Genomic DNA, 26,322 nt, shown 5'->3' with positions numbered 1-26,322 from the left:
CGTCCCCGTGGTGTCCGTGTCCTACCGGCTGCGATGCGTTACGCGCCCCAGCTTTAGAAAAAAAAAACACAGAAGGAAAACTTCATAGAAATGGCGGAGGGTGCAACGACTCTCAAAGGCTTACGAGCCCAAATGGGTAAGAAAAATCTCGACAGTCGTGGTTTTATGTCGCCCCAGTTGTGTGTGACAGGGGAGGTTATCAGTTTGTAGTGTTTGTAGTTAGTGCTTTGGCAACTGGCAACTGCCGCTGCTAACCGGGGTCTTTGAACGTCTCATCGCGCGGCGAGCTCATCTGGCTAGTAACGTTAGCACCGCTGTCTAGTTGTCTGCTGACAAGAGACACGGATAAAAACTTGCAATTCCTGATTAAATGTTACCCACTTTGATTGACTTTATCAAACCCGGCAGGTCCATGCTGTTACATTTCGGTTTAAAGCAAAGGCGAACTAGTTAAACTAACTGAGAGCGACGTAGCTTCTCTTAGCTAGCTGAAGTTGCAACGTTATTTTCTGTCGCCGAAAGCCGGTCGATTGACATATCTCGACTTAACTTCCCTGGGAGGGTTAGCACTGTTTAGCTTTGCTTTAGCCGTGTTTTATCGCAGTTTAATGGTGTTGTCCAATGTGGTGCTGGTGTGTGGATGTTAAGGTGAAAGACAGACAAACTCTCAGTCTGGTTTAACCGAAGCTAACTGCTTCGTGAAGTGACAAAAACGACGGCAGCAACGTTGCTCATCACCGGGGGATTATTGTCACTAGTGATCTGCTGCTGTGACCATCAGGGAAGAGTTCAGGAAGTTGTGTACGTCTCTTGTATTAAAGTTGACAGCGATGTGGGTTGATGCCCACAATAGAAACCACAGTGCTTGTTTCCTCTGACCACAGTTAACCGGTTACAGCCAAAGGTACATTAGTAGTTTTTGAAAACATCCTCGCTCTTAAAACCACCATGTACACACAGTGCTTCATTCTGCCCTATATCCATTATGCATATTTATTGACATATGGCATAACCCCCTCCGCTCTCTCTCTAGGGAGGGTAACTCTAACAATGTCTGACCTGAATTTCAGATAGATCAGCCGGATTGGCCAGACAGATAAGTCTGATAGGAGGAATATGTCTGCATGGCTGTCTTGATGCAGTGATAAGAGAGTTTTGTTTGGACCGGCAGCCCTTGTGTCACACACAGTTCAGCTAAGCAAAAGCCACATTGTCAGTAAAGTGAGTATGTAGGCCAACTGTTGCAGTGAAGTCTCTATCACTGCTTCTTCTCCTCCATGCCTCAGCTGGCCTTTTTCAGACTTAGACATGGATGTTTACTGTGTCTACATCTGCAGGCATGAATGCATAGTTTGTTATGGGTCCAGCCGATATTGGGTTTGACGGTTTTTTTAGGGTAAGAGGGAGTTTTCTGCATACCCACTATGGGTGTAGGCATGTTTTACTCCTGGCAAAAAACTGGACCATATTTAGCTGTTGTTCCTGTTTCCTCTCACTTTTCCATTCAATATTCTCAATCTGGAATTTACATCCACCCACTTCTGTGGTTTTATGAAAATACCCACCAAGTTTTAAAGTGATGTGAGATGTTGGAGTCCTGGCTTTGTGGGGAATAAAAGGATGTCCTGAGCAAAACAAACAAAAAAAATGTTCAGGGTTCAGTCAGAGCAGAGGACTGACAATAATACAATAATGTCAGGAATCTATCTCGTGTGCATGGTCATTTCCACAAGAATGTCAGCGAGGGGAAAAGCTACCCTGCCATTATAAAGGGAGATCACACTGCTGCAAGTCACACTGCAAGGTTATCCTGATCCTGGCTCAGCAATTGCTGCTGCAACAGAATTAAAAGCATGAGAAATATTTCTGAACTGGTCAGATTTAACCAGAGAGGGAAATGGACCAGCCTCATTTTCAGTGTGCAAGTTCTTGGATCTGTCCACTTGGATTTCCTCCTCAAGCACAAATTTGCTTTTAGATTGACTGATCGAATGCGTTACAGTGTAAGTGAATGCATACACGCACGCACAATACACCAAAGATTTGAATAGCAAAACATGTTTATTTGTATAATTTTTAACTACGGTTAGTGTGTCATCATGGTAGTCTTGTTCACAAGGCTTCAGTTGACATGTATCAATGTGTTTGTTTCTTTTTGGTCACTGTATTTCTTTTCTAAATTTCCTCTAAAACCAGTTAGAGATAGTCCAGATCTTTGTCGGTTTCTCTTGTCAGTGCTGCTGGCACATTGCAGACAATATTCCAGTATATCATACTGGGAAGCACATAGTCTGTGGGGCATAGTGTTATGGTTGGATTTCTCATGCTACTTGATTTATCTGTCATATAATCTTGAAACAGGATGCCGGGTTTGACACTCTGGGTTCTAACTTGTTGTGGTTCATTATGGCCTATAATCCAAATTATTATTGTGAAAGCTTGATTTAGTCTAATTACGATCTTCTGTTTTGATACAGAGAGCTGACGATTTATTTTCTCAGCAGAGAATAAGCAGTAAAACTGAAACCTGTGCTGTAAGTACTTTGTTTTAGTCCCTGATGCTTTATCATAAGGAAACAGATGATAGAGTGAAGATCTGTATTTGTTAATGGACTTGGAAATGATTAAATCCCTCTAATGCCCATCTCTGCAAGGGAATGTAGTCCACCTGAAAGAGGAGACTCCCTACAAACCTGGGATGTGTCATCATTATCCTGCAAGTACTGCAAATAGCCAGGGCTTACCTTTGCATGAACAGGCCTCGAATAATCCCGAAGAAGATCTAGTGTGGTTGTGTGTGAGTGTGCATGTTTGTGAGCGTGCGTTATCTTGAGCCACAGTAGCCATAACGTCTGTCTCTGTCTAATGTGGATTAAAATAAAGTGAAGAAAAGGAACAAATTGGCGGCTCAAGTGAATTCACCTGTTGGTACGAAAAGTCCCAATACGCCATTACTGCTTAATTGTAGGAGCATATAAGAGTGCAGACTTCCTGTGCAACAAGCTACTTAATTACGACATGCTGCAGGGCACAGTAATGGCTGCACTTAGTGTAGGGGCAGGAAAAGGACCTGACCCACCGATTTAACTCTTACCTCTGCTATAAAAGAAGTCAGAGTCTGTAAATATAAAGATCCAGCCTGTTAGCCTATTTAGGGGAACTAGCATTTGTTCAGCGTTAGCATTCAAATGGAAGTGTTATGACCTAATGCAGACTGGCCTGCTTCCTGTTTAGTGTTTTTTTCTGTCTGGGCTGCAGAGCCAGGTCATCACCAGACCCTGTAGTGGTCTTTTACTGCTTCCATAATAACCCTGCAGCCCTCACACTGTGCATGTGCTGCAGTCAGAATGAGGCTCCAGTGACTTTTGAGCATCTCTTACTCCTTTCAAATGCTGCATGGTGTTGTGATAACTACTACAATATCTGTACATTGTTTTTATTCAATATATATGCCACAAAATGACCAAGAAAAGGAATCACAGACTAAAATATTTACATTCATCAACTATGTCGGACTTTAACTACATGGTTCATTAACAAATTTTCACCAAACCTGACCGTCCATGCTGGAGCGATTGATTATCCAGCTAAGATTACGCCGTCAGTGAGTGTAATGAGTGAACTACTAGTGGTCGTGTCTGTGTGTACCCTGTTGAACTGGAGTCTGTCGATGCAGCAGCAATAATATATGTTAATGTTTGCAAATCTCCATAGTGATGGAGTGACGCGAGACAGTCTCTGTGATTGGCTCTTTTTCATTTCTGTGAGCACACCTGGCTCTCTTATGGTCTGTTTGCATCACCACCATGAAAGCGTTAATCAACACTTGATGGAGAGTGTTCATTTCATTCCAAGGTGCCTTTTCTGACTTGAGCTTATTTTGCACTCAGTCAGTTCAGCAAAATATTTGCAGCCTCAGTGTCTGTGACAGAAGTTTATTGAAATGGATATTACAGGTGACAAATTGCCTTTATTGAGAGAGTCTGCATGGTTTTATCTCAACAGCTTTTACCTACTCAGCCTCTTTGCCTTCACTTCCCGATAATTACCACATAATGCAATTTGCAGATGTTAGTTAGCTTGAAGTCTTAAGCTTGTCATGTCACGGAAGAAGAAGGCCGTACTATAGTGGTTCTCATTTCAGGCATTTCCTTAGTGGTACTGTGATGAAATTATACCGTTGGTAGATGTACTGTATATGAAACACACAGTCCTCATGTTAATAGTTTCTTTTCTTGTAAGCTGAGACATGTTTGATCAGTCTGTCTTTAAAGCTATGAATCATCTCATTTCACAGTCAATGTGCTGCCTGACGCAGCCCTCAGCACGGTTATGAAGCACTTCATCCATCCCAAGCTGCTGTGTGGTCCACTTAGCAACAGTTACCCCTTTTCACAGGGTGCTCTGCATATTATTTCCAACCCCTTTTTGTCTTGAGAAAACCAAAGCTTTATCTCCTTCCCCCAGAGAGATGAATGTGATTTTTTTAGTCGTGATTCATTCATGCCCAGACGTTCACTTGAGAGAAAGATAATGTCTGTCTTTTTCTCTGGTGTTCCCTAATCTCTGCTATCCTATACTGTCTGCTGTCATACAGTGTTACACTGTCGACAACACGCATAACTCTGGGCTGAGGCAAGTTTTCTTGTATGACGTGAGTTCAGTGTGTTGAATGTGGCATTACAGGATTTCTACCACAATCTCATGGCACAGAAGTGATGATTGACTAATAATTAAATGAAGTGATTTACTCCTGTGTAGTTTAGTCTTATCAAAGACGTCTTGTGTTCATTCCTCCAACCTTTGGTCTAATAACCACCTTGGTTAATGGAGGGTTTTACTGGGAATTGGCTGCAGGCGTTGACCTTTATCTGTCCACTGCAGAGTACTGATTATCAGTGGACCGGCGATGTTTTACCCTTTTCTCCGGCTCCTGGTCCTATTGATATATGGTTTATTGCAGCTCTTTTGGGGCAGATTGTTTTGCCAAACTCTTTGTGTGAGTTGCATAATCAGTTCAGAAAGCTCCATATTCATTGTTTTGTTTTGTGTACTTGTTCTTGTCTGTGCTCATAAATCTTCCTGTGGTTCAGGTGCACAAACAATATTTAACAGTCAGCTGTTGGAATAAAACTCACCTCTCAGGTTATCAGCATCGCTTCAAACAGGCAGCAGGACTCTCTGCTTTCCAGAGCAAGGTAGTAGACTAGAGGGTGGTGCTTGTCGGTGCCTGTGGTGTGCGCAGCATGAATGTTTCCAGTATGCAAAGACAACACGGTTTAAGGTATCGCTTCCTTTGACGTCCAGTAAGAGCTTTAATGTCACTTTTTTGAATTAAATGTAAATCTCAGATCAGAGAGCTTTCTGAACAGTCCAGGCATTTTAGATTTCTTTCTATAGAAGAAAGTGCCCATCAATAATGTGAATATCACATGACTGACCATGGTTTGGTCTCTTTGTCAGCAGTTTTGTAATGCTGAATACACACCAACTCAGAAGGAAAGAGCCAAGAGAAAAAGCTGATACTGGGGGCTCATAAAGCTTGATCATGTTTCCTTCCTTCCTGCCCCTGTATCTCCTCACTATGGCTTTTTTAAATTTGTGAATATTCATGGATGAGGAAAGTGCGGATGACCCTCCCTGTGGTGGTCTTGTTGTCGTAAATACTATCCTTTAAAAATGTGTTTACAACTGGACTGAACCCAAAACTGCTCAGTAGTCTAGTCTGTGGCGTATCCAAACAAAATTATTAGCAAGCAAGCACATTCATGTTTTCCCACTGTGTTGCAAGAAATCACATCCACAAAGAGTCAGTTTGCTGTAAGGATTACTAATGCATTAGCACAACAAGACTTTTGCACATTCTGGTTTATCAAGGTGGATGAACCCGTGCAGCAGTGACTGTGTGGATATTTGCCCTGTAAAGATTTAATTAATTCTTTATTTATTTATTTGTTTTATGCTGTGTGCACCCCTGGGCATATTAGTTGCATACCAGGAAGCTCACAAGGGTTTGATTCCAGTCATGTTTCTCAAAGCAGCCCATCCCTTGCAGCTTGTCACAGACGGGAGGCTACGGGGTTGACCATGAGCGAGGGGGTTATGTCTGATGGCTGAATAGCTGGATTGTTCTGAGGCTTCAAATCTGCTGGCTCTCTCTAGAACCAGCATTCATATGGAGAGCAAACAAAGCACAGAGGAAAACAGCTGATTTTAAACTCCTGGCTTTGAGCAACCCAAAGAAATTCTTTCTCTGTGATATAATGTGATACACCTGCTTTGTCAGACCTGACATTGTATATATGACTCCAGTTCTCTGATGGTAAAACTATGGGTGTCTGTGTTTTTCCACATACAGCTGCAGCTGCACAGGCACAAGCCGAGGAGCGGCGTAGCCTGGCAGGAAATAGTCCAGGCCCTACAACCAACGCACCACCACCAGCTACTAAACCTCAGGGGTGTAAGCCAGGTAAATGACACCACACCTTGACACAGAGACAGATTGGTTTTCATAGATACTGCTCTGTCACTACTCTATTGTCTTCCATAATCATCAATAGTAATCATCAGTAATTAGATGCAACACAATCCACTTCCACCACCCTCTCAGTGTGGCTTACTGCAGGTAAACCTTAGTCGTCATCTTATTACTTTAACAGTTGACAAAGCTCATTAAAGAGGGTCACATGCGTACATCTGTCTGTCTAATTCAAAGCTCTTGCAACACTATGCTTCATTGTAATCACTGGTCTGTGTATATGCTTTGCTACATGTGTTTTTCTTTTTATTCACATGCCGTATTCCCATGGATGTTTTTGTAGTCATTGACGGTGCCTCACTTAGAATAGACGACCGACTGCGAGTGGCTAAAGAGAGGCGAGAAGAGGCAGAGAGACAACAGGGTAAGAGGGTCATCCTTGAAACTAACATTTTATTAACAGTTTATCTTATTACCAGCAATTTCTCTAAGATAACTGATGATAAATATGGTTGATGTCAACCAAGGCTTTATATACATATATATATATTTAATTCCTTGCTAGTGTTTCTAGGATCTTTCCAATGAGATTATTATTTTAAGATTGTCCATACTCATAACAAGATGACACACTAATAAGTGGCTTTACGTGTTGATGTGCGTACAGCTTTGAGAGAGTCTCAGATCATGGAGAGGGAGCGCAAATCCAAGATGCAAGTGGAGCGTCAGATGGAGGAGCGTCAGAAAAAGGTTGAGGAACAGCGAAGGAAGGAGGAGCAGAAACGACATGCTGTGGAGGAGAAGAGGAAGCAGAAACAGGAAGAGGAAAAGGTAGCTACACCACAGGAGGAGACAAGAGTCTTGAGATCTGCAGAGCTTATTTTGCTCAATTGGTTTGATTCCTTTGACAAAAAGAATTACATTTGTATAGAAACACAGGTCTTTCTGTTTTATTTATAGAGTTACAAAAGAGAGAACAGTGTTGTTGGGCTAACAACACAATTATTATCCTGTGACAGTCTTTAATGTTTAAGGTAGAACCTATGGCCACTCTCTGCCATGCAATATTCAGTATACAGCCAAGTGAGATATTGTTCCCTCAGTGATTTTGTGTACAGGGTAATATCTGATGTGATAAATAAATAGTGTGTATACTATACACCGTATTTTTAACCCGTAAAGCAGTAGTAGTATTCATTTAAGAAAACATGCACCAAAGCTTCTGCTTCACTGATGAATGTTATTCTGCTCTGAATGACCGGCATTTTTCTCCTGCTCTGTCTCTGCTGCGCTGCAGGAACACTACGAGGCAGTGATGCGACGGACTTTGGAGCGCAGTCAGCGAGTGGAGCAGAGGCAGAAAAGATGGTCTTGGGGAGGACTGTCCACAGACTCAGATGGACGAACAGGTAGAGTTTCATGTTTGTCCTCTTTTCCTGTGCGCTTTTCTGTTCAGTTTGACCTTCATCATTCCCTTTGCCAAAGTGCCAGTTTGGATAAAACAAGAGTGCCTTACCTGTTAAAAAAGATGTGACAATTTAGTGGACTTTAGGTTCAAGGTTTCTCAGTAGGTTGTGGTTGTGTAGAGGCCACCATGTTTCTGTTATTCAAAACAATACTATACACCAAAACAGTCTATACAAATAAGAGTATATCTAAGTTCTGCTTTCTGCATTCAGTTGAAATTGTATTCAAGAACTGATCAGTTGCAGCTATTTTACTAGTTTTGTTAATCAAATGAGATGTCAGTCATGCATATTTCATAATTTTGTAATGCTTGTTAAAGCAGAAGTAAGCAATCCGGTCGTTTTGGCTAATTTCTTGTCAGCCGATGGAGTTAGCAGTCCCCGCCCTCGGCCCTACGTCACCACATTCACGCGCATCCCTTGGCTGCACACACAGAGAGGACCGCCCCTTTATGCCGTTCTCTCTCCTCATTGGATAAAGGTTGTAGGATACAAGAAGTTTTCTCCTCGGCTTACAGCAGAGCAGAGTGACTGACAGACGCGTGTTTCAGACCAAACACTCTATATAAGTGATTGCCGTCGGAAGATATAACTATTTAAGACTTATATTAACAGAAACATTCAGCTTACTTCTGCTTTAACTTAAAAACTTAAATTATAAATGCCTAAACTCCTCTTTTGTATAGTGTTGCTACGATTGACACTTGATCAGTCCACTACAATGTGCCTCAAAAAGTAGTAACTGGATGTTTTGCTGATATTCAGATTAAGATGGCTGATGGCCTGGTTTTACCTTAATTTTTCTTTCCTTGTATGAAGGATGCGCCCCATCCTCCTGTATTTTATGGCTCCTCGTTGAGAGCTGTCTTTTCCCACAGGAGACTCTGATGCCAGCGCCTCGTCTCCAGTAACTATAGTTATCTCCCCTGCCTCGCCAGAAAAGCCACCGAGGAGCCGACAAGGTTTTGTTTGTTGATCATTTGCTCACCAATTGTAGACACACAGCATGGGCTGGCTCTGGTGCTCCAGACAGCATGGTTACCCACCGTCCCTCCCACCAACAACCCCCCCCTCCCCACCTACCCTCACCTGCGGTCTAACTGGCAGTTTTTCACTAACAGTTTTTTTGTAGGAGGCGTATGTTCTGAATGTGTGGTGGATTAGCTGGAAGTGTAGCTTGTAGGTTTTCACTCATTCACACTTTTGGGCACTTCCAGGTCACTTGTGCAACTTTGCATGGGAGCCCAATCTGATGGGCCAAAAACAAATGGGACTAATATCATCCCCGGGTTCTCTATGTAATGTTGATGCTCTCGTCTTTGGAGTGGTCAAACATTAGTATCAACTGTTTACTAACTGCAATGCCTGTCTCTGAAACCACAACAACTATGTTCTGGTTTGTTGGAAGCGTACATTGTCATGTTTAACATAACATTTGCTATCGGATGTACAGTGGAATATAAATATGGTGTTTTGGAAATGGTGCATCACTAATGTGGACATTATAGGGATATTATATCTGCGGTTTTACTTCTTCAGTGGCTTCTTTTCGGGTGTGTTCATGAAGGCACGCATCACCCATTGCACATTAGGGGTATTAGGATCTTGCAGTACCTTGTACTCCCTCATGTGCTCCCAAAAACCCTCCCCTATTGGCTGGCCTCCAGTGTAAACCCTGCCTCCCTTGTCTGTCTTTCCTCCTCCCTCTTAGTGGACAAGCGTTCCACATCCACCATGAACCTGAAACAGCCGTCCGAGGCTGGCATCAGCAAACGCCTATCCTCTTCCTCTGCCACCCTCGTCAAATCTCCTGACAAAAGTAAGTCTTCCCCACCGTCCTCTCCCCTTGCTCCGTCTCCCACTCCCCACTCCCCACTCCCCTCCCACCCACCCTCCCTGCATTCCAGTGCCGTCTTAACCAACATAGGACCTGTCAGACGGTCTTTTATCAGCCAGGTAAATGTTTTTCTGTGATAATTCATGTACTGAAATCTACCAAGAGATAAAACTGTAGATAATCCAGAACAACCCCATTTTCTCTGCCAGCTCTTAAGCTTAGAGTGAACTCTGACCTCTGTCCTCTTCATGTCCAGGATTTTTCACACAGGCTCACTGGAGCACAGACAGACTGGTAACATGCTTTAGCTCTCTGTCTCTGGTTCCAGCTAATGATGAATTAGCACCTTTTCCCAATTCTGTTGCATCCATTCACAATGCACCGCTGCAAAAATACATTGAATCAAAATTTCTGAATCACAAGGGGTCCCAAGCATCAAATTGTGATTTGTTGATAAAAGTGCTCTTGTAGTCCTACGGGCTGTCTCAAATACTCTATGGCATAATTTGATTTGAGTGTAATTGATTCCTGTAGAAAACAATCAGCACAATCAGCTCATTCATATCTCTCCACAGCTTCTAAGGGCCGTTTTACCTCTCAGAATATTTCTCCCTACCTCTCGAGCTGATTAATAATTATGCCACCACGCCTCCTTTTCCAGGCCTATGAGGACATGCTAAAAAGTCAGAGAGACTTTTGTACGAGTGTCAATTCACCGTTGGGTGTTTCATCATTGTCCCTCAGGAGTTAAGCCGAGGAGTTCATCTTGTAACCGGTTGCCTAGCAATGGCAATGCTGCTCAGGCCAGTAAGGAAGACGGCAAAAAGCTTCAGGTGGAACAGACAGGTGCAAACGCTCCCCCTCTCCATCCCACACTATAACTCATAACTAAGACCGTATACAGTACACAATTTTCCAAACCACTAGAGATCACAGGGAATATATTTCCATTAGATTCAGCTCTGTTACAGCTATGACAACCACACAACAAGCTGACTTTGTACACGCTAATGGTTTAAACACTCACAGCTACAGGTTCCCTGTTGTACTATTAATATTGTAGTAATCTGATTTAGGGAGCATCAGGTAGTATGATCAGATAAGACAGTTACAACTGTGTCTGTGTGTTTAGCCTTCATCACTGAAACTGGGACATCAGCTGCTGTCAGCCCTAGCCTGCTGACTCACATAAAGCCAAATGAAGTGCACATGATGTGTAAACTTTCTTTGGGGATTCTTTGTTGACTCCCTCTCAGCGCCTGCTTGGCTATAACTCCACTTTCATGTCTGTAGGCAACTCTGTGAAGAAGAGAAGTTCCTCCCTCACTCGAGTAAGTGTGGGCAGAGCACAGACCCCTGCCAAGCCTGATAAGGGGACAACGGATGATCAAGGTGGCTAGCATGAACAATCGGCAGTCATTTTTTCTCATGCCCCTATCTGCATCGCTAAGGCCTCCCTCTTTAAATAACAAGCATGTGGCTCTGATCTCAACGGTTCACTCATTATGAATCCACTCAGTTCTTTTTAACAATACTGTCAGAGTATTGTCTGAAACTAAGAGGTTTTGGGGATAACATTTCCATTTGGCTCGAGTTGGTGTCATGGAGCCAGCTTGTTTTGCTTTAACCTCTGTCCATCCTCACCTCCTTCACCCAAAAGTCTCTCACTGACTACTGAATCACCTCTTGGGCAGCTGCTGAGCTTCTGTCGTATGTCTGTCTGTGATTTAACTGGGAACACTGTGCTCACCCCATGTCTGCCTTAACCTTTCTGCTGTCACACCCTAACAGATCCTGTGCCGTGCCATGTTCCTCACTGGTTGATTTTTCTATTAACCTTTTTTTTAATTGTTTCCTTTTCAAGTGTCAACTCAGGAATGGTTTTGTTTGTGTGACGTTGTCTGGACTAACACAGTGTATTGTTTTGTTGTCACAGAGTGTTGATTGTTTTACCCCCCCCCCTCCAGATGACGTCATGGCTGGATTTAAATCACTGGCCTCGTGCTTCAGTGTGGTGTGTGTCAGTGCCATCCCACTGTAGCAACCCCAGAGCACAGAAATGACCACAGCGACTTATTGCAGTTTGTGTGCTCCCATTAACCACCATTGCTTTCGTTTGTCTTCTAGTTGTGTCAGCCTCCATGAGTGGTGAAAAATGTTCCTGTCTTGTTGTACAGATGTATGTTCTGTGTTATTAACAAAAGCAATAATACAACACAGCGTCCACCATTCACACTGACTTAGAGCTTTGCATCTGCAGTTAAAATATGATTAAAAAATAATCCCACACACACTTTTCTCTTCATAAACATAACTTAAATAACCCAAATGCTTGATACTTGGGTGCAGAGTGGTGAGCCTTGCTGCCACGCTCCAGGGGCTAACACTCATCAGCTAACAAAAAAAACAAGTCTGTCGACAACAGATGTCCTCTCAGTAAAGGGGCTCCAAAAGGAAACCTCCTTTTGAAGATATAGCGTTCAGGGACTTGTGGCAAGATCAACCCCTCATCACTTAAACTGTTCTTTTGGAATAATTTGTACTTTGCATCTTAGGTAACAACAGACTTAATAGGGAATCGTTAATTCTTTTATTTCCTGAAAGCAAGAGCTCTTTGTTTCTGCTGCGAAATCAAGCCACACAATAGTGCTTTTCTAACAAGCTGACTTGCTCAATACTGGCCCTTTGTACGACCAGACGAGCTGCAGTCGGCCTTGTCATTTTAACTTGGTGGTTTAAATTGACCATCTTCTGTATATTATTCGCCATAAAAAGTTTGTGCAGTAGAAGCTAAAGAGCTCTTGTCTTGTCACAGTCTCTTGCCCTTTCACTTTTAGTCTCTGGTCTCTTTCACTTCTCATCTTCCTCCTCGATAGTATTCCTCAGCTGTCTTTGAAGATCACTAATCGTTTGTTTTTTTTTTACCATCAGCACACCTTCCCCTGCCTCAAGGGACCATTGATTTGAACCCATTTTCTACTTTGACTACAGTTTGAATTGATTTGGTAGTTACCAGACAATCAGCGTTTGGTCTGTCTCAGTATTCTTCCATGGTGCCTGTCTCTTATTGTCTTTTACTGACAATCTTTATTTTATTAACAGGATAAAGACAGTTTATAAGAAGCCCATGTAAAACTATTGAGACACACAGTAACCTTTGGTTCTTCATGTTGATTCTCTCATGTTGGTTAAATCACATGGTTACCCTCCTCACCCCCCCACCCCCCTTTGTTTTGCCTCTTCATCCCCCCATTCTTGCCCACTCTTTCCCTCTTGGCCTTTTTGTTCTTCTCTTATTATTTTCGGGTGAATTTTCGGCCGTGTAGCTCGCAAGCCACCGGCCAGCACTGTGGATGGAGGGGTCCTTAGTCGCCTGCTCACTCCCACCCAGGCCTCACTAGCTAGGAGCAAGAGTGCCGCCGCCCTGTCTGGTGAAGGAACAGATGCTCAAGGTAACCTCCACACAGGAGACCCTGACGGAGAGGAAGGATGGCTAGATGTAGATCCTCACTTAACGCTTATTTTATCAGTCAAAAAAAAAAAGAAAAAGTAAAACTAGTCACTCCCAGTATCGTCCCAGTGCCCTGCTGCAGATCCTTTCAAAGCAAATGGCGTCTTGGTCGCGGTGTGGTTACAGACTTTGCTGCAGCTCCCTGTGTGTTTAAAGGCAACTATTGTAATGATCAGCTGTTTATGTATGTACAGTAATTACTTGCAGTAAGAACAGTCATGTGAGGGTGCATAGTTACTCAGTAAATATTGACAGACGCACACACAGGTCCAGCTCACAAGCACACTCAGATCTGGCACAATTGGCTGTTGTGTGCTGAGCTGGGCTGAGCAGAGCAGACCTGGCCGCGAGCATTTCTCTGCATCCGAGGAGCCTCAGGGTCCACGCTGGGAGATTTGCCCTAAGCTGCTTACCTGTTGGTTCTTGTTACGTCAGATTGAGACTGTTGTGCTATTGCATGTGCTGTCATGGGCAGACCAGGCTGTCTGGGACTGCATAATGTGGCACTGAAATGATAATTATTGTCATTTTTCATAGATTATATGGGCTGGAAATCAGTACACCCCTGTTCTGCCACTGGATTTTGAGCTTACATTTAGTTTTGACAATATGATCAGAAGAGATTTTATATCTCATTGAATGCCTTTCATCTCTTTGATTTTCAATAATTTCCCAGTGTTAAGCCAAAATGAAGATGGTAAACAGAACAAAAGTGGTTGTTGAAGATGAACATAGTTTTATCCCCAGCATAAAAGACGCTTAATGAACCCCTGAAGCACAGAGATGAATATTGCATTTTTCTCTTGTATTGACTTTGTTTTTAAGGATTTAAAGAACCCCACTGATGCTGCAAATGGTTGTTGTATTTATTGACTGGGCCATTGCAAACCCATTAGCAGCTACAGATCTCCAGCTAAGTATAGCCACAGTAGAAACATGACACATCCGCATTAGCAGCAGCAGCAGCAGTAGCAGCGACAGCAGCAATGGTAGCTCATGGCAGGATAAAGTTCACAGTCACCATAGCTGCTGCTCAGTATGCAGTCAAAATGAAGTAGAGAACACATTTGTGGCCAGGCTGTGGCAGGGAGAGTTCTCCAGGTCTCAGGATTATCAGGGCTAATCCCTCAATCTGACGCAGCAAGCTCATAACCCGGGGACAACAGTGTTTCTTTCAAGAGAAGGACTCAAAGACAGCAAATCACTCGTTTTTTCTAGCTACTGCAACAGAACACAGCAAGGGACAATGTCAACACTGATTGTGTGCTTAGTGTACTAATGAAATCTGTGTGTTATGTGTGTGTGTGTGTGTGTGTGTGTGTGTGTGTAGTGACAGTGTTGGTTGGATTGCATTGGTGGTAGGTTTTGCCCGGTGTGCTGTGGTGCTTGTTGTTCAGGTTTTGTCCATGTATGGTGTGTTCAGCAGCTTTGGCACCTGTAGAGTGTCTGGGGCTTTTGTGACATTGTTGCTGTCTGCTTCCTCATGTCCCCAGTAATCTGCAGCCCAATCAAGCCCTGAGAAATCAAGCTGTTGCCTCACCCCAAGTGCTCTACCTAACAAATCGCTTTTTTTGTGCTCTTGTCCCCTTCTGAAAACACTCTTCTGCTTTTCTTTCAACCATCATCACCCCTCCCCTCTCTCATGCTCTCCCTCCCCCCCATCCATCTTTCCCTCTACTGTCTTTATTCTTCTCTCTCTCTTTTTTTTTTTTGCTCTTTGCTGCTTTGCTGCCCAACTTGGCCGCTTATCATGCCTCCCATTGGTTGTGCTCCCCTGGCCCTGCGATGACTGTGTCCTTTACCAGAGTGTCACCTGTGTCCTCGCTCAGCCTCTGCCAGCCCCCTGCACCCACCGCGCGGACCCGTGCGGAGCCGTAGCATTGACCGACAGAAGAGCGGCATGACCACCTCGGTTTCAGCTGACGGAGCCCTCGACCCTTCAATGGTGAGAAAAAAACGCTTGACTTGTGTTTTACTGACCCCACTGGCCCACAGAGCAAACTGTCATAGATTTACCCCCCAAAAGATTCATAATATCAATGACTGGCTGAGTTGAAAGCTTCTACTGTAGCTGATTGAGATTTCCCACTGTCCTCCCTGTTCCAAACTTTTTAAACATTATATGTCCTCATTGTTAGTTTATTGGAAGGCAGTGATTTGATAATGTTGAATTCAGCGGGCCCAATCAGTCAGGAATATCAGTGTTTAATGGGGAAAAATGCTGTTGTGACATGAACAACATTTGACAGTGATATTAAAGTTTGAGAGTTGGTTTACGAGTCAACTATGTAGTCATAAGGATAAAGTTGATCATGTCATTCAATGTAGTTACTTTTACTGATGGAGTAACCTGCATGCAGGGCTTTAGATAGTTATTATCTACCCATATTCAAACTACAGGGTAATAATGGTTATATCCTATAAGATATGTTGAACATTTTGGGATAGTCAGGACTCGATGATCAAAAAAGTTTCATTTTATGGCTGAAAGTAGAAAATATTTGCCATGCAATGTAGCTGCTGGAAAATAACACAGGGCTGTGCTGTTGTGTAAAATGACACTATGCCAATCAATTACCGGCAATATTTGGTTTAATTTCCATGTGAAAGTCATTGAATTTGACTTGCAGAACACAAACAGGCTACAAAAAACATTTTAGTGATTAAACTAATTGTCGATTGCGCTGGAAGAGAGAAATCCCTTTTGCAGAGTCTCAGTAGAAACTGTGATGAAGTGATGATGACAACAAATGTGGGCATTCTTCCAATGAAATGACGTCACTCAGAGAAAATGTTAATGGCACCAAAGGCTCAGATTTACAGTATATGTGCATATCCGGCTACATTTGCCTGTCAAAGTACCTCTGCAGGATGCTAACCAAATGGAAATGTTGTTCCTCCAGCTGTTGGCTGTAGCTGGTCACTCACACAATCCACATTATTTAAACTTGTTCATACACTGGTAGAGTTTTATCCCCATGTGCTGCTGTGAGATCTGGTTTTCTCACGTGGTGGCCAATAGTGCCTGGCTCTTTCTGTCCTCCTCACTCCTCTGTGACCGTGAAGGCCCTCATTGTCGCAGCGTGAGACAAAGGGATTCACAGTGGCCTGATTATGGACAGATCATCCCATGCAAAGCAGACCCCACCCTGACCTGGGGCCCTAATGTCAAAAGCCTTTGACTTTTCCTCACCTTCTCATTTTCTTCTCCTCTCCACATGAGCAGATTGGTGTGGAGATAAGTGCCTCATGAATGTCCCTCAGCCACTGCATGACACTTGAATTAAACTGTGTCTTTCCACTTAGTTATATGAGACCGGAGATGTTTCTTTTCACAACAATCAAAAGGTGTAGGAGAAATGTGCAAAAAGTGATGTTGAGGTTGTCCCTGGATCTGCACATCTTGATTTTAGGCCTCAGCTTTCTTGTTCATTGCCAGTGAGATGCAATTCAGTCTGTCATAAAGCCAACCTCCTGCCTGCACCAGTCTGATGTTATTGGCCCTGCTGAGACTCAGGTGTAACTTGGTCTATTAGTCGATGAGCCCATTGAGCCCATGTCATTCAATGACTCTGTCTATTTACAGTTTTTTGCCATTGTGCTACATTGACACAAATAGGAAATGAACTTCTGGTCCCTGTTATGAAACAGTCACTCATTTATTGTTGTTCTGTCTTGTTGATCAAGCTGTGTGACCACAGCTAAATTGATTGATTAAACTTTATTAATCCCCAAGGGGGGAATTAGTTTGTTCCAGCAGCACACACACACAAAAAAAACACAATGTATAAATACTATAGAGAGATAAAAAAGCACCCCAAACACACAACACCCAATAAAATTTGGATCAGTTCAATAATTTCCGATACACACCTCTAGAGGCTACACGTGTGTTATAGAGTCTGATAGCCTCAGGCAGGAAGGACTTGCTGTAGCGCTCCTTTGCGCATCTGGGCTGCAGCAGTCTGCGGCTGTGGTCACTCTTCAGGCTGTCCAGAGTGAGAGTGTCCAGAGAAAGGGGGTGAGAGACATTGTCCATGAAACGGTTTATTATGAGACAGTTTCTTATGTACAGAGATACAGAAAATGCATTGTATCTGTCTAAGCTCTGCCTGCTTGGCATTCGGTGACACTGTTTGGGGTGGGAGTGGGACAGTGCTGTGTATTTGTGTCTGTCTGAGTGTCACATGTGTGACCTTGTTCTGCACTGCTGTCATCATGTTTACAGTGCCAAACATAGCACATGAGCATTAAAAATAGATGAATTAAAACCTGACCCGTGTCCCCCTGTAATCGAGCATTGTGAATATGATATGCTACCGAAACGAAAAGAACCAGGACCACCATTAACATAGAGGGGTTTTTTTCTACTTTTTTGTGGGCTTTTGTTGTTGTTTGCTTCATATTATAGGATTCTGAGTTCTTTTATTTCTTACACTTGTGAATGATTGTTAATTTGTGTAGAAAATGGTTCCCAAGCACAGCATTGGACCAGAAAATCATAAATGTGATTAAAATAAATAAAAGAAATTCCATCATTCTGCTACATAACATGGCATTTCCCTTTTATGATGTTTATCAATTTTATTTTGCCTATTTCTTCCATAGTATTGAATACTTCACTTGTTGGAGCCTGTACAATAATTTCTAAGATACAGTCTGAGAAGGAAAAATGACCATTTAATAGCTTAATATCCACATTAAGCTGTGATGAGTACACAAGTTATCCTTGCTGTTGTGGACTAATACCGGTACCACCTAGTCACATATTTTACTGTTTTGCTTATTATGCAAGGATATTGAAATTGACAGAGTGATTTTGCAGTAGACAGAGGTGTTAATGGGTGGTCTTTTTGAGCTCTGAAATCTAACTTCAGAAATGTAAAATTCCTTTTCCACCTCTGTCCCTTTTCTGTGGAACTACAGAAGGATAAGCAGTTATCGCCTGGAGGCCAACGTCCCGCCTCCCCATCCACCCCCCTAGGACGCAACCGTTCACCATCCCCAGCCCCCAATCCAGCTCCAAAGAGGACCCCCTCCCCAGGAACAGCCAAGTAAGACTACAAGCCTTCAGCTCCAGTGATTTAGCTGTGCTTTTCTTCTTTTAGAGAGATTGGATGAAGGCCATTATTACAGGACACAACTCAAAACAACTCAAATTTATTGTCACAGGCAAGGTTCCAGGACACGCCCACCCTCACCTGGTGCGATGAAACAGCGTCCCCCATCCCCCCAGCCTGCATCAACCAAACCCCCACCCATCCAGAAACCAGCTCTCACTCCAACAGGGCCCCCTACTTTGCGAAAGAGAGACTCCAAGTCCAAGGAACTATGTCCTGTCCAGGCGACGGCTCCACAGTCCTCTGACAGCAGCAAGACCAAAGAGAAAGATGGTGAGCAATTCTCAGTCTTAATAAAGCCACCCATCAATATCAATGTGTGAATGTAAACTGTTTCATATTTGTACAACACATGCAATATAACTCCTTATAAAAGCCAGACTTTAACAACCAGTCAACTGACAGATTGTAATTAGTCAGTACCAATATTTGCCAAGTGTGATTCTGTGTTATTCTGGCAACCAGGATGTTTGCACTAGTGCATCCAGACGTGCTGTCAGTTTCTGGGAGCACAGTAACACAGCAGGACAAACGGAAATATTTTTTCATCTGAAATTAAAATCACCATACTTCACCATGCAAGTCCAAACCCGCTCAAAAAATATAAATTTTTCTTTAGCATTTTACTGAGTTCCCTCTTATGGATTATTACATATTATTATGGCTGTACCGCAGTTGGTTGTAAACAAAATAATAGTACACAAAAGCTCCACTTATGCAATATCCAGACACCTGTTAATTCAGCATGATATATTTTCTGATGGGAGGAAATCAAACTGCATGAGCCCTTGGATCCAAAAGATACGCAGGTGGATTTGGTGCATTAATACATCTCAGAAGACAAAAAGGTAGTTCTGGTAACACTGCAGTAAAGTTAAATTGTTGTAAATATTTTCAACACTATTAATTATGTTTCATGATGACAGCTAACGCAGCCACTAGCAAATGAAAAATGCATCCTCTGATCACGGATTAATCCTGCTTTGAGGAGCAATCTGTTCAGTTTGAGAGTATTATTGTGTGTTTTGATAGACAGACTCCAAACCGTATTGTGTGTGCGTGTGTGCGTGTGTGCATGCCTGTGTTTGTGTCCAGCAAAGTGACGTGGCAGAGGCTCAATTTGCAATAAATCTCAGAGGAGCAGGAGACCTATTAAGTCCCAGCTGGAGTCACATCCTGTTACAGACCTGAGGTTGTTTCTACTGCCACCTCATGGACAGAATCATGCTCTGCAAGATGAAATTGCTTAGTAATGGTTTGATACTTCATATCAAAGGATTAAGACTATTGCCCAGTATTCTCTAAAATAGTGCAAAAACAATTTTTTTTTAAATAAAGGACACAAATAATACCGGTAATAAATTTTCAAGTCTGACTTTATTAGTACATACTCCAAATATGTTCATTACCTTGTTGTTTTACACCTCAAAAATTGTAATCTGCAAGTGTTGGATGAGTGATGTGGATATAATCCTTTATAATGGTGAATGTAATTGGATATCAAATCAATATATTTTAGGATATGATAATTTTCTCAAACAATTGAAAATCAGTTTTAGTTAAGTGCACTGTCACGCACTGGTATAAACCGGTTTATGCCTTCTATGACCTAGTTATTTGCTTATAAAAAAGGATAAATGCTGTGATAGTGATGCAGAATCTCTGAGGACAACAACGAACACAGAGATTGTCATGTGAAAGTTATACAACTTAGAATCAGGCCACTTTCTTATTTTTTTCAGCTGGTGCCTTTCTCTCTCCCTCAGCAGTGAAGCTCTCTGCCTTCTGTCATCAGTCATCCTGATGTCATGTTCATGTGCTTTGGTCATATGTTAACGATAAAATGAGAAATGGATGACGAGTGACATAAAGTGCTAAATGTATCTTCTATATTTGTCTTTCCACCTGTCAGACCCTAAGGGCGCGACCGGCACCAACTCGGCTGCTGAGGCAGCCAAGATCCTGGCAGAGAATCGCAGACTGATGCGAGAGCAGAAGGAGAAAGAGGAGCAGCTCAGGGTACAGAGAGAGGAGGAGGAGAGGTGAGGACGTTAAACCAATGCCATTTTGATTCGAAGGAAAATGCAGAAGTTAAGACTCATGGAAGTCGCTATGAAAATGTTATCAGGAGAACTGATCCATAGTTGTAAAGTGAAACTGAATCTTGTAATAAGTTAAATAGGCATTGAAAGTACAATGAGCACAGTGAATGAAGTTTATGTTGTGTAGCAGCCGCTGAACATCCACTTCCAGAAATCACGGTACCTTTAAAAGGCCGTTATTTTTCAAACATTTGCTGTTGGTTTGTATCCAGGCTGAGAAAGGAAGAAGAAAAGCGTTTAGAGGAGGAGGCTCGGCTGAAACGTGTGGAGGAGGAGAAGAAGCTTGCAGAGGAGAGAAAGGTCAGAGAAGAAGAGGAGGCTCGCATGGCAGAGGAGGAGCGGGTGAAAATGGCAGAAGAGGAGGCGGTGAGGCAGGCCGAGCTCCAGAAGGAGCGAGAGGAGGCTGAGGCCAAAGCTTTGGAGGAGGCGGAAAGAGTCCGTCAGGAGAGAGACCGCATCATGCAGCAGAACCAGCAAGAACGGATGGAGAGGAAGAAGGTAAGATGCAAGGATGAAGGAGAGAATCTGGTCAATTAGTTTGTTCTTGTAAAGCAACAAATGCTTCATATTTTTAACGCTTCCCTGTAAGAAATCATTCATGAAATGTTGCATATTCTTTCCATTTCAGAGAATTGAAGAAATAATGAAAAGAACTAGAAAAGGGGATGGACCTGATGGAAAGGTGAGCTCACATTCACACTCAGCCTGTGTATGTTGGAGTGTGTGGGGAAAATCCTCTGCACTGGATGTGTGTTCACATGTTAACAGTGTCTACCTGCTGTATTTGTACAGAGAGATGATGATAAATCACCGGAGAATGGAGATGAAGATGGTGGGGAGATGAGCTGTGAAACCAACGGTTAGTCTTCCCTTTACCTTCACCCTTCAAAATGCACAACAACGTGACATCACTGTGTTTTTGAATTTGGTGTTTTGTCTCATGAGAGTGCGACTTCCCATTTTTGTGTTTGTTTGAATGTACTTTACATGAATTGTTTGTTTGTGTGCATCTCCACATTTATCTACGTTTTATTCAAATCCATCTGCTCAACTCTTGTAGCCCAGGGAGATGACATCACTACAGAGGCTGACAAAGATGAGTGTGCCTCAGACGATCTGGCCTCTGGTGAGCCGGAGCTACAAGAAGAGGAGCCCCTCGACGCTGTCAACGGAAAACCAGAGACTGACGACAAGGAGAACAACAATGGCATAAGCACGGAGGAGACTCAGGCAGTAAGGTATGAGTGCAGAAAAAACTTCACACAGAAACATAAAAGTCAAGCAGGGCTCCAGACTAACTTTTTTGACTAGGAGCACAGTGGCCCCTAACTTAAAATTTTAGGAGCGCAAGCAGAAAATTTAGGGGCGCACACCGAAATCGACTTGTGAAGTAAATTTGCACATTTCCTCTAATTTTCACTGTATTACTGATAAATACTGCATAAATGCAGAAACTATAATGTTTTAAATTCACATTTTATTGTGCAACAGTTAAAATATTGAAAATATAAAGTTAATGTTTAGGCTGCACTGACCAATAACAGAACAAGTAGACACACTACTTGTGGTAAACTCATCCTAGAACATACCCCCCCCCCCCGCCTGTGTAGGCCAGCCCTTGTTGACCCTGACTGAGCCACATGTGCACGGACTCCGTGGCATTAAACTCGTCGACCCCCCCCCAACCTCCTCCGCACGGCCAAAAAAAAAGGATCTATCGATCAACAATCAATCAATCATTTCCGAGCCTAGTCTGTGCAGCACGTTCTGCAGCGCGAGTCAACCTGCTTCGTTGCCTTGTGACGATTTGAGTACCGCTGCTGAGAGCGCGAGCATATTATGGGATGTTTAAGGTTTGTAGCGAGCCGTCGTAAAAAAAAAAATGCAGGTGACACAGCACACACACACACGCAGGTCACCAGTCTGTGTGTCTCCTGCTGTTTCACACGGAGCTCTGCTGTAAAAAGACGTCTCCTCCGCTCCAAGATGTAGAGAAGAGAAACACACGTTTCTTTTCACACATTAGCCAATCACAGTGGTCATTAAAAAAAAAAAAAAAATCGGCGAATTTACTGGTCGCACATGCGCGAGTAGATAAAAAATTTACTCGCACTGTATCAAATTTTAGTCGCAAAATGCGACCATTTAGTCGCAGTCTGGAGCCCTGTCAAGTGTGACCCTGAGACAACCAAAGAAACAGGCTCAAGCTATTGTTTTCCATTACACACCCACCACCATGTGAGGATCTGCTGGGGTCTGAGTGATGTAACTTCTGATCATCAGATGGGGAGCGTGTGCACGAGGCTCTGTGCAGATATCTGTGTGCTCTACAGTCTGCTGCGAATCCACACAAGTGCAACAACTGTGAATAGGTGCTATGAGCAGGCTCCAAATGGATGAAAAACAGTATAATTACAACAACTGCATGTCCACAGTTGTCTATGTCCACCAGACATTTAATTCGATGCTTCAGAATCCCGTTGATAATACTGTAATTGTCAACAGCTGGAAATTTGCCAGTGTGAATTTTTTGAATATGGAACCTGCTTGATTTGTTTGGATTAGAGGAGATTTTTTGATGCACGTCAAAACGCCCACAGTCTGTTGGTTTGTATATAACAAAACCAAAACATGAGCAGCTGTGTGGTAACTCTCCAAAAAAGCACCAGAACATTCACATGTTTGGTTTAACATTAGTTGAAATAGGACGGCGCTACCAGTAAATTTGTAGGGCTGTCCTCAGATCAGGAATTGAGATTCAGGCCAGACTCTGCACTTGAAAGTGATGCAACAAAAAAAAATACAGATTTTTTTTGTTTTAATTAACGCTCAAACATTCATTCATCACCTTTATTTATTCAGGGGGGCCAATTGAGAGCAAGCTCTCATTTCCAATGGCGCCCTGATTACAGCACAATACAAATCAATACCAGTTAAACACATTACAATACATATCCCTAATATATACATTCAACATTCAACATAGCACATTGTGAATTTAAGAAGCACATGTACATTCAGAATACATAAGATCAACAAGAATGTTTTTAAAATGATTAAAAGGAATCAGTGAATCCAACTGAAGCTGAGACAGTAAATTATTCCATTTAAAAGGAGCAAAATAAATAAAAGCGAGTTTCCCTACCTCCGTTTTAACAGCTGGGATATTAAGAGCCAGTGGGTTTTGTGTACGAGTGGGATATTTAAAAGATCTGAAGCTCAGTAGGCTAGATAGGTACAGTGGAAGTTTTTTTAGCAGTGACTTATAAATAAACAATATACAGTGTTGCTCCCTTCTTAGGGCTAGGGAAGTCCAACCCACATTATGATAAAGATGACAATGATGGGTCATGAACCCATCGCCCGTAACAAATCTAATAGCCGAATGATAAATTGTATCTAGTGGTTTAAGAACAGAGGGAGAAGCATGCATGTAAATAATGTCACCGTAATCTAAAACGGATAAAAATGTAGCATGCACTATCTGCCTTCTACAGTGCTGAGGAAGACAGGATTTATTTCTATAAAAGAATGCCAATAGAGGCTTCAGCTTTTTTAAAAGTTCTGTAACATGTAATTTAACTCATTGAGTGCCGCGCTCCTTTCCAAAGTTTTAGTCAAGTGTACCGGCAAATTAGACCATATTTGACTTTTTATTTTAGAGCCATAGTGTATTCTATATTATTGCCACCAACACATACTGTAGCTCATTTGAAAGGTTTAACTTTATCCTTCAAATGGCCACAAACCGTTTGTTTCTACGTGCCTCCGTTCCTGAGAAAAGTCAAGCTAAACATGGCTGGGTTTCACCAAAATCCCTCCTTTTTTTCTAGAAAAGGAGATAGAGCGTCTTTTATGAAAGGTGCGCTGTTTGTGTCTGTCGCTCTTCTGACACTCGCATTTCTGGATCAAGGGCTCGTATAAGATAAATATACACAACAATTGTTGTTCTATTCACAAAACCACCATCGGGGGCGGGGGGGGCGCCACTAAACAACAATAACACAGACGCACCGTGCCGTGTCACAGCTTCTCGCCGCGGAACGTGAGGCTCTGCCGGCCACAGCGGCTCGCGAACACCGGTCCCGCCGGTGGTCGCGGTCCGTCTGTGGTACGGGTCGGTGGTGCCGGTCTGCTTTGGTCCAGAGACCATCAGATTTTACCGCGGGAGGACTTTGGGGAGGACACGGTGTTGCTCCAGATGAAGACCGGGCGGGACAGTGGGCTGAGAGCTTCCTGGTTCAGCTCCCAGCTGCTGCAGCCTCGCGGGTGAGAGCGGAGCAGCAGCGGAGCAGCTGCGCTGCATCTGCATGCAGAACTCCATTTGCAGAAGCTGAGTTATGATAAAAACTTCCAGATCATGAGCTGTCATGTGACTTTGATCGTCATCTATTTCAGTTCTCCTCGTCGTAGAGTCCCCAAATTTACATATAATGTGTATTAAAGTGTCTATTTTCATAATTTAAAAAAAAAGCAAAAAACGAAAAATTTCGTTTTTGGCACTCAACGCATGGGAACGAAAAACGAGAAATTACGTGGTTGGCACTCAATGAGTTAAAAGACAATTTATCATCCAGCCATATACCCAAATACTTATAACAAGAAACCCTTTCCAAGGGTGTCCCATCCTCTGTGCCCAGGGTAAAGTTATTTAAGTCAACATTATGTTTTTTTGTTAAAATCATGTACTTTTATTTTCCTGGATTTAAAACTAATTTAAGACTAGTCAGAGTTCTTTGGATAATACGGAAATCATCTTGAAGATTATTTAGAGCATGTTGAACAGATGGAGCAAAAGAGTATATGATTGAATCATCAGCATACAGATGAGTTAAGCTATTTATGACACCATAATTAAAATCATTAATATAAATAGAAAAAAGCAGCGGTCCTAGAACCGAACCCTGTGGTACCCCTTTGTATATGTTTAAAATTTCTGATTTAAAACCATCGCCACACACAGTTTGGGATCGATCAGTTACATGAGAAGTACATTGTTTGTTACCCTATGCAGGTAGTGCACACTCAACTACGTACATTTTTCATGACTCGTGTTTTGCTTTTCTTCATCGTATGTGAGGTGAGAACGTTAAATTCCCACAAAGTCACAGTTGAGTCTCAGGGACTTCTAGTGTTGTATCCCTAGAAATTGCTTTGAAAAAAACAAAAAACTGCACTTGTGACTTGTATTTTAGGATTTTCTTCTCCAGTAGAAATGATTTGGCTTGGGGCTTAGTGCCACAGAGCGGGAAGGGAAAGTAAATGAGAGATGAACTAACTCATTGTTGGTTTTGACCTTTCTGTGGGATCTGTTTGATCGCTGAAATATATAAAATAACACCCGGCTTATGTTTTATTGGTCTGGATTTCCCTCTGTCATCATGCTCTCGCTCAGTTGAGTTGAGTGGTGCTGTGAGAATTCTGTCTTCAGCCTTTCAGATCGTTCTTGTAACAAACACTTCTCTCCCACTTCCCCTCTCCAGTCCAGCCCCGAAAGGCCACCTGGTGGAAGGCTCAGAGTTCCTGAATGAGCAGGACTCTGCCAAAGTGGGTTTGGTCTCAGGCCTGAACGGTAAATCCAACCAGTGGAGCTTCGAGGAACTCATTGACCTCAATGTCCACTCCAAGACTCGGCCCCTCATGGAGGCAGAGGACTGTAACCAGGTCTTGATCAACTGTGACGGGAGCTCAGATGGGACCAGGGTAGCCTTCGAGGACAAGGGAACCCCTGTCAACACCCTGCATTCCTCTAATCAGCCCATAGAAGCCCTTTCAGGTGAGGGGTCAAACACGCAGCCGCTTCTGGGG

At 42.8% G+C, this 26,322-nt stretch overlaps 1 protein-coding gene across 24 annotated transcripts in view; it reads left to right on the top strand.

Moving 5' to 3' along the window:
• The window catches only part of map7d3 (MAP7 domain containing 3), a 30,597-nt gene that overhangs the window by 1,231 nt on the left and 3,044 nt on the right, over positions 1-26,322 (top strand). The window contains exons 1-19 of one of the 24 annotated variants that reach the window (XM_085789454.1): positions 69-136; positions 6,359-6,469; positions 6,822-6,902; positions 7,146-7,309; positions 7,776-7,887; positions 8,823-8,906; positions 9,656-9,763; positions 10,526-10,627; positions 11,075-11,173; positions 13,108-13,233; positions 15,122-15,237; positions 18,219-18,346; positions 18,465-18,685; positions 20,325-20,454; positions 20,727-21,012; positions 21,143-21,196; positions 21,307-21,373; positions 21,575-21,752; positions 25,998-26,290. In XM_085789454.1, the coding sequence (XP_085645580.1) occupies positions 91-136; positions 6,359-6,469; positions 6,822-6,902; positions 7,146-7,309; positions 7,776-7,887; positions 8,823-8,906; positions 9,656-9,763; positions 10,526-10,627; positions 11,075-11,173; positions 13,108-13,233; positions 15,122-15,237; positions 18,219-18,346; positions 18,465-18,685; positions 20,325-20,454; positions 20,727-21,012; positions 21,143-21,196; positions 21,307-21,373; positions 21,575-21,752; positions 25,998-26,290 (2,506 nt within the window). In that variant the 5' untranslated portion in view covers positions 69-90. Of the gene's footprint in view, positions 1-68; positions 137-6,358; positions 6,470-6,821; positions 6,903-7,145; positions 7,310-7,775; positions 7,888-8,822; positions 8,907-9,655; positions 9,764-10,525; positions 10,628-11,074; positions 11,174-13,107; positions 13,234-15,097; positions 15,238-18,218; positions 18,347-18,464; positions 18,686-20,324; positions 20,455-20,726; positions 21,013-21,142; positions 21,197-21,306; positions 21,374-21,574; positions 21,753-25,997; positions 26,291-26,322 lie in introns of those variants that run through there. The other 23 variants (XM_085789453.1, XM_085789467.1, XM_085789458.1 and 20 more) reach the window with 23 other exon arrangements.

The sequence above is a fragment of the Trachurus japonicus genome, chromosome 10 (genome assembly GCF_045865225.1).
Source record: "Trachurus japonicus isolate A0001 chromosome 10, Traja_1.0".
NCBI lineage: Eukaryota > Metazoa > Chordata > Actinopteri > Carangiformes > Carangidae > Trachurus > Trachurus japonicus.
The sequence above is the reverse complement of the archived record's forward strand: the minus strand, read 5'-3'. Positions and strand labels throughout refer to the sequence as shown.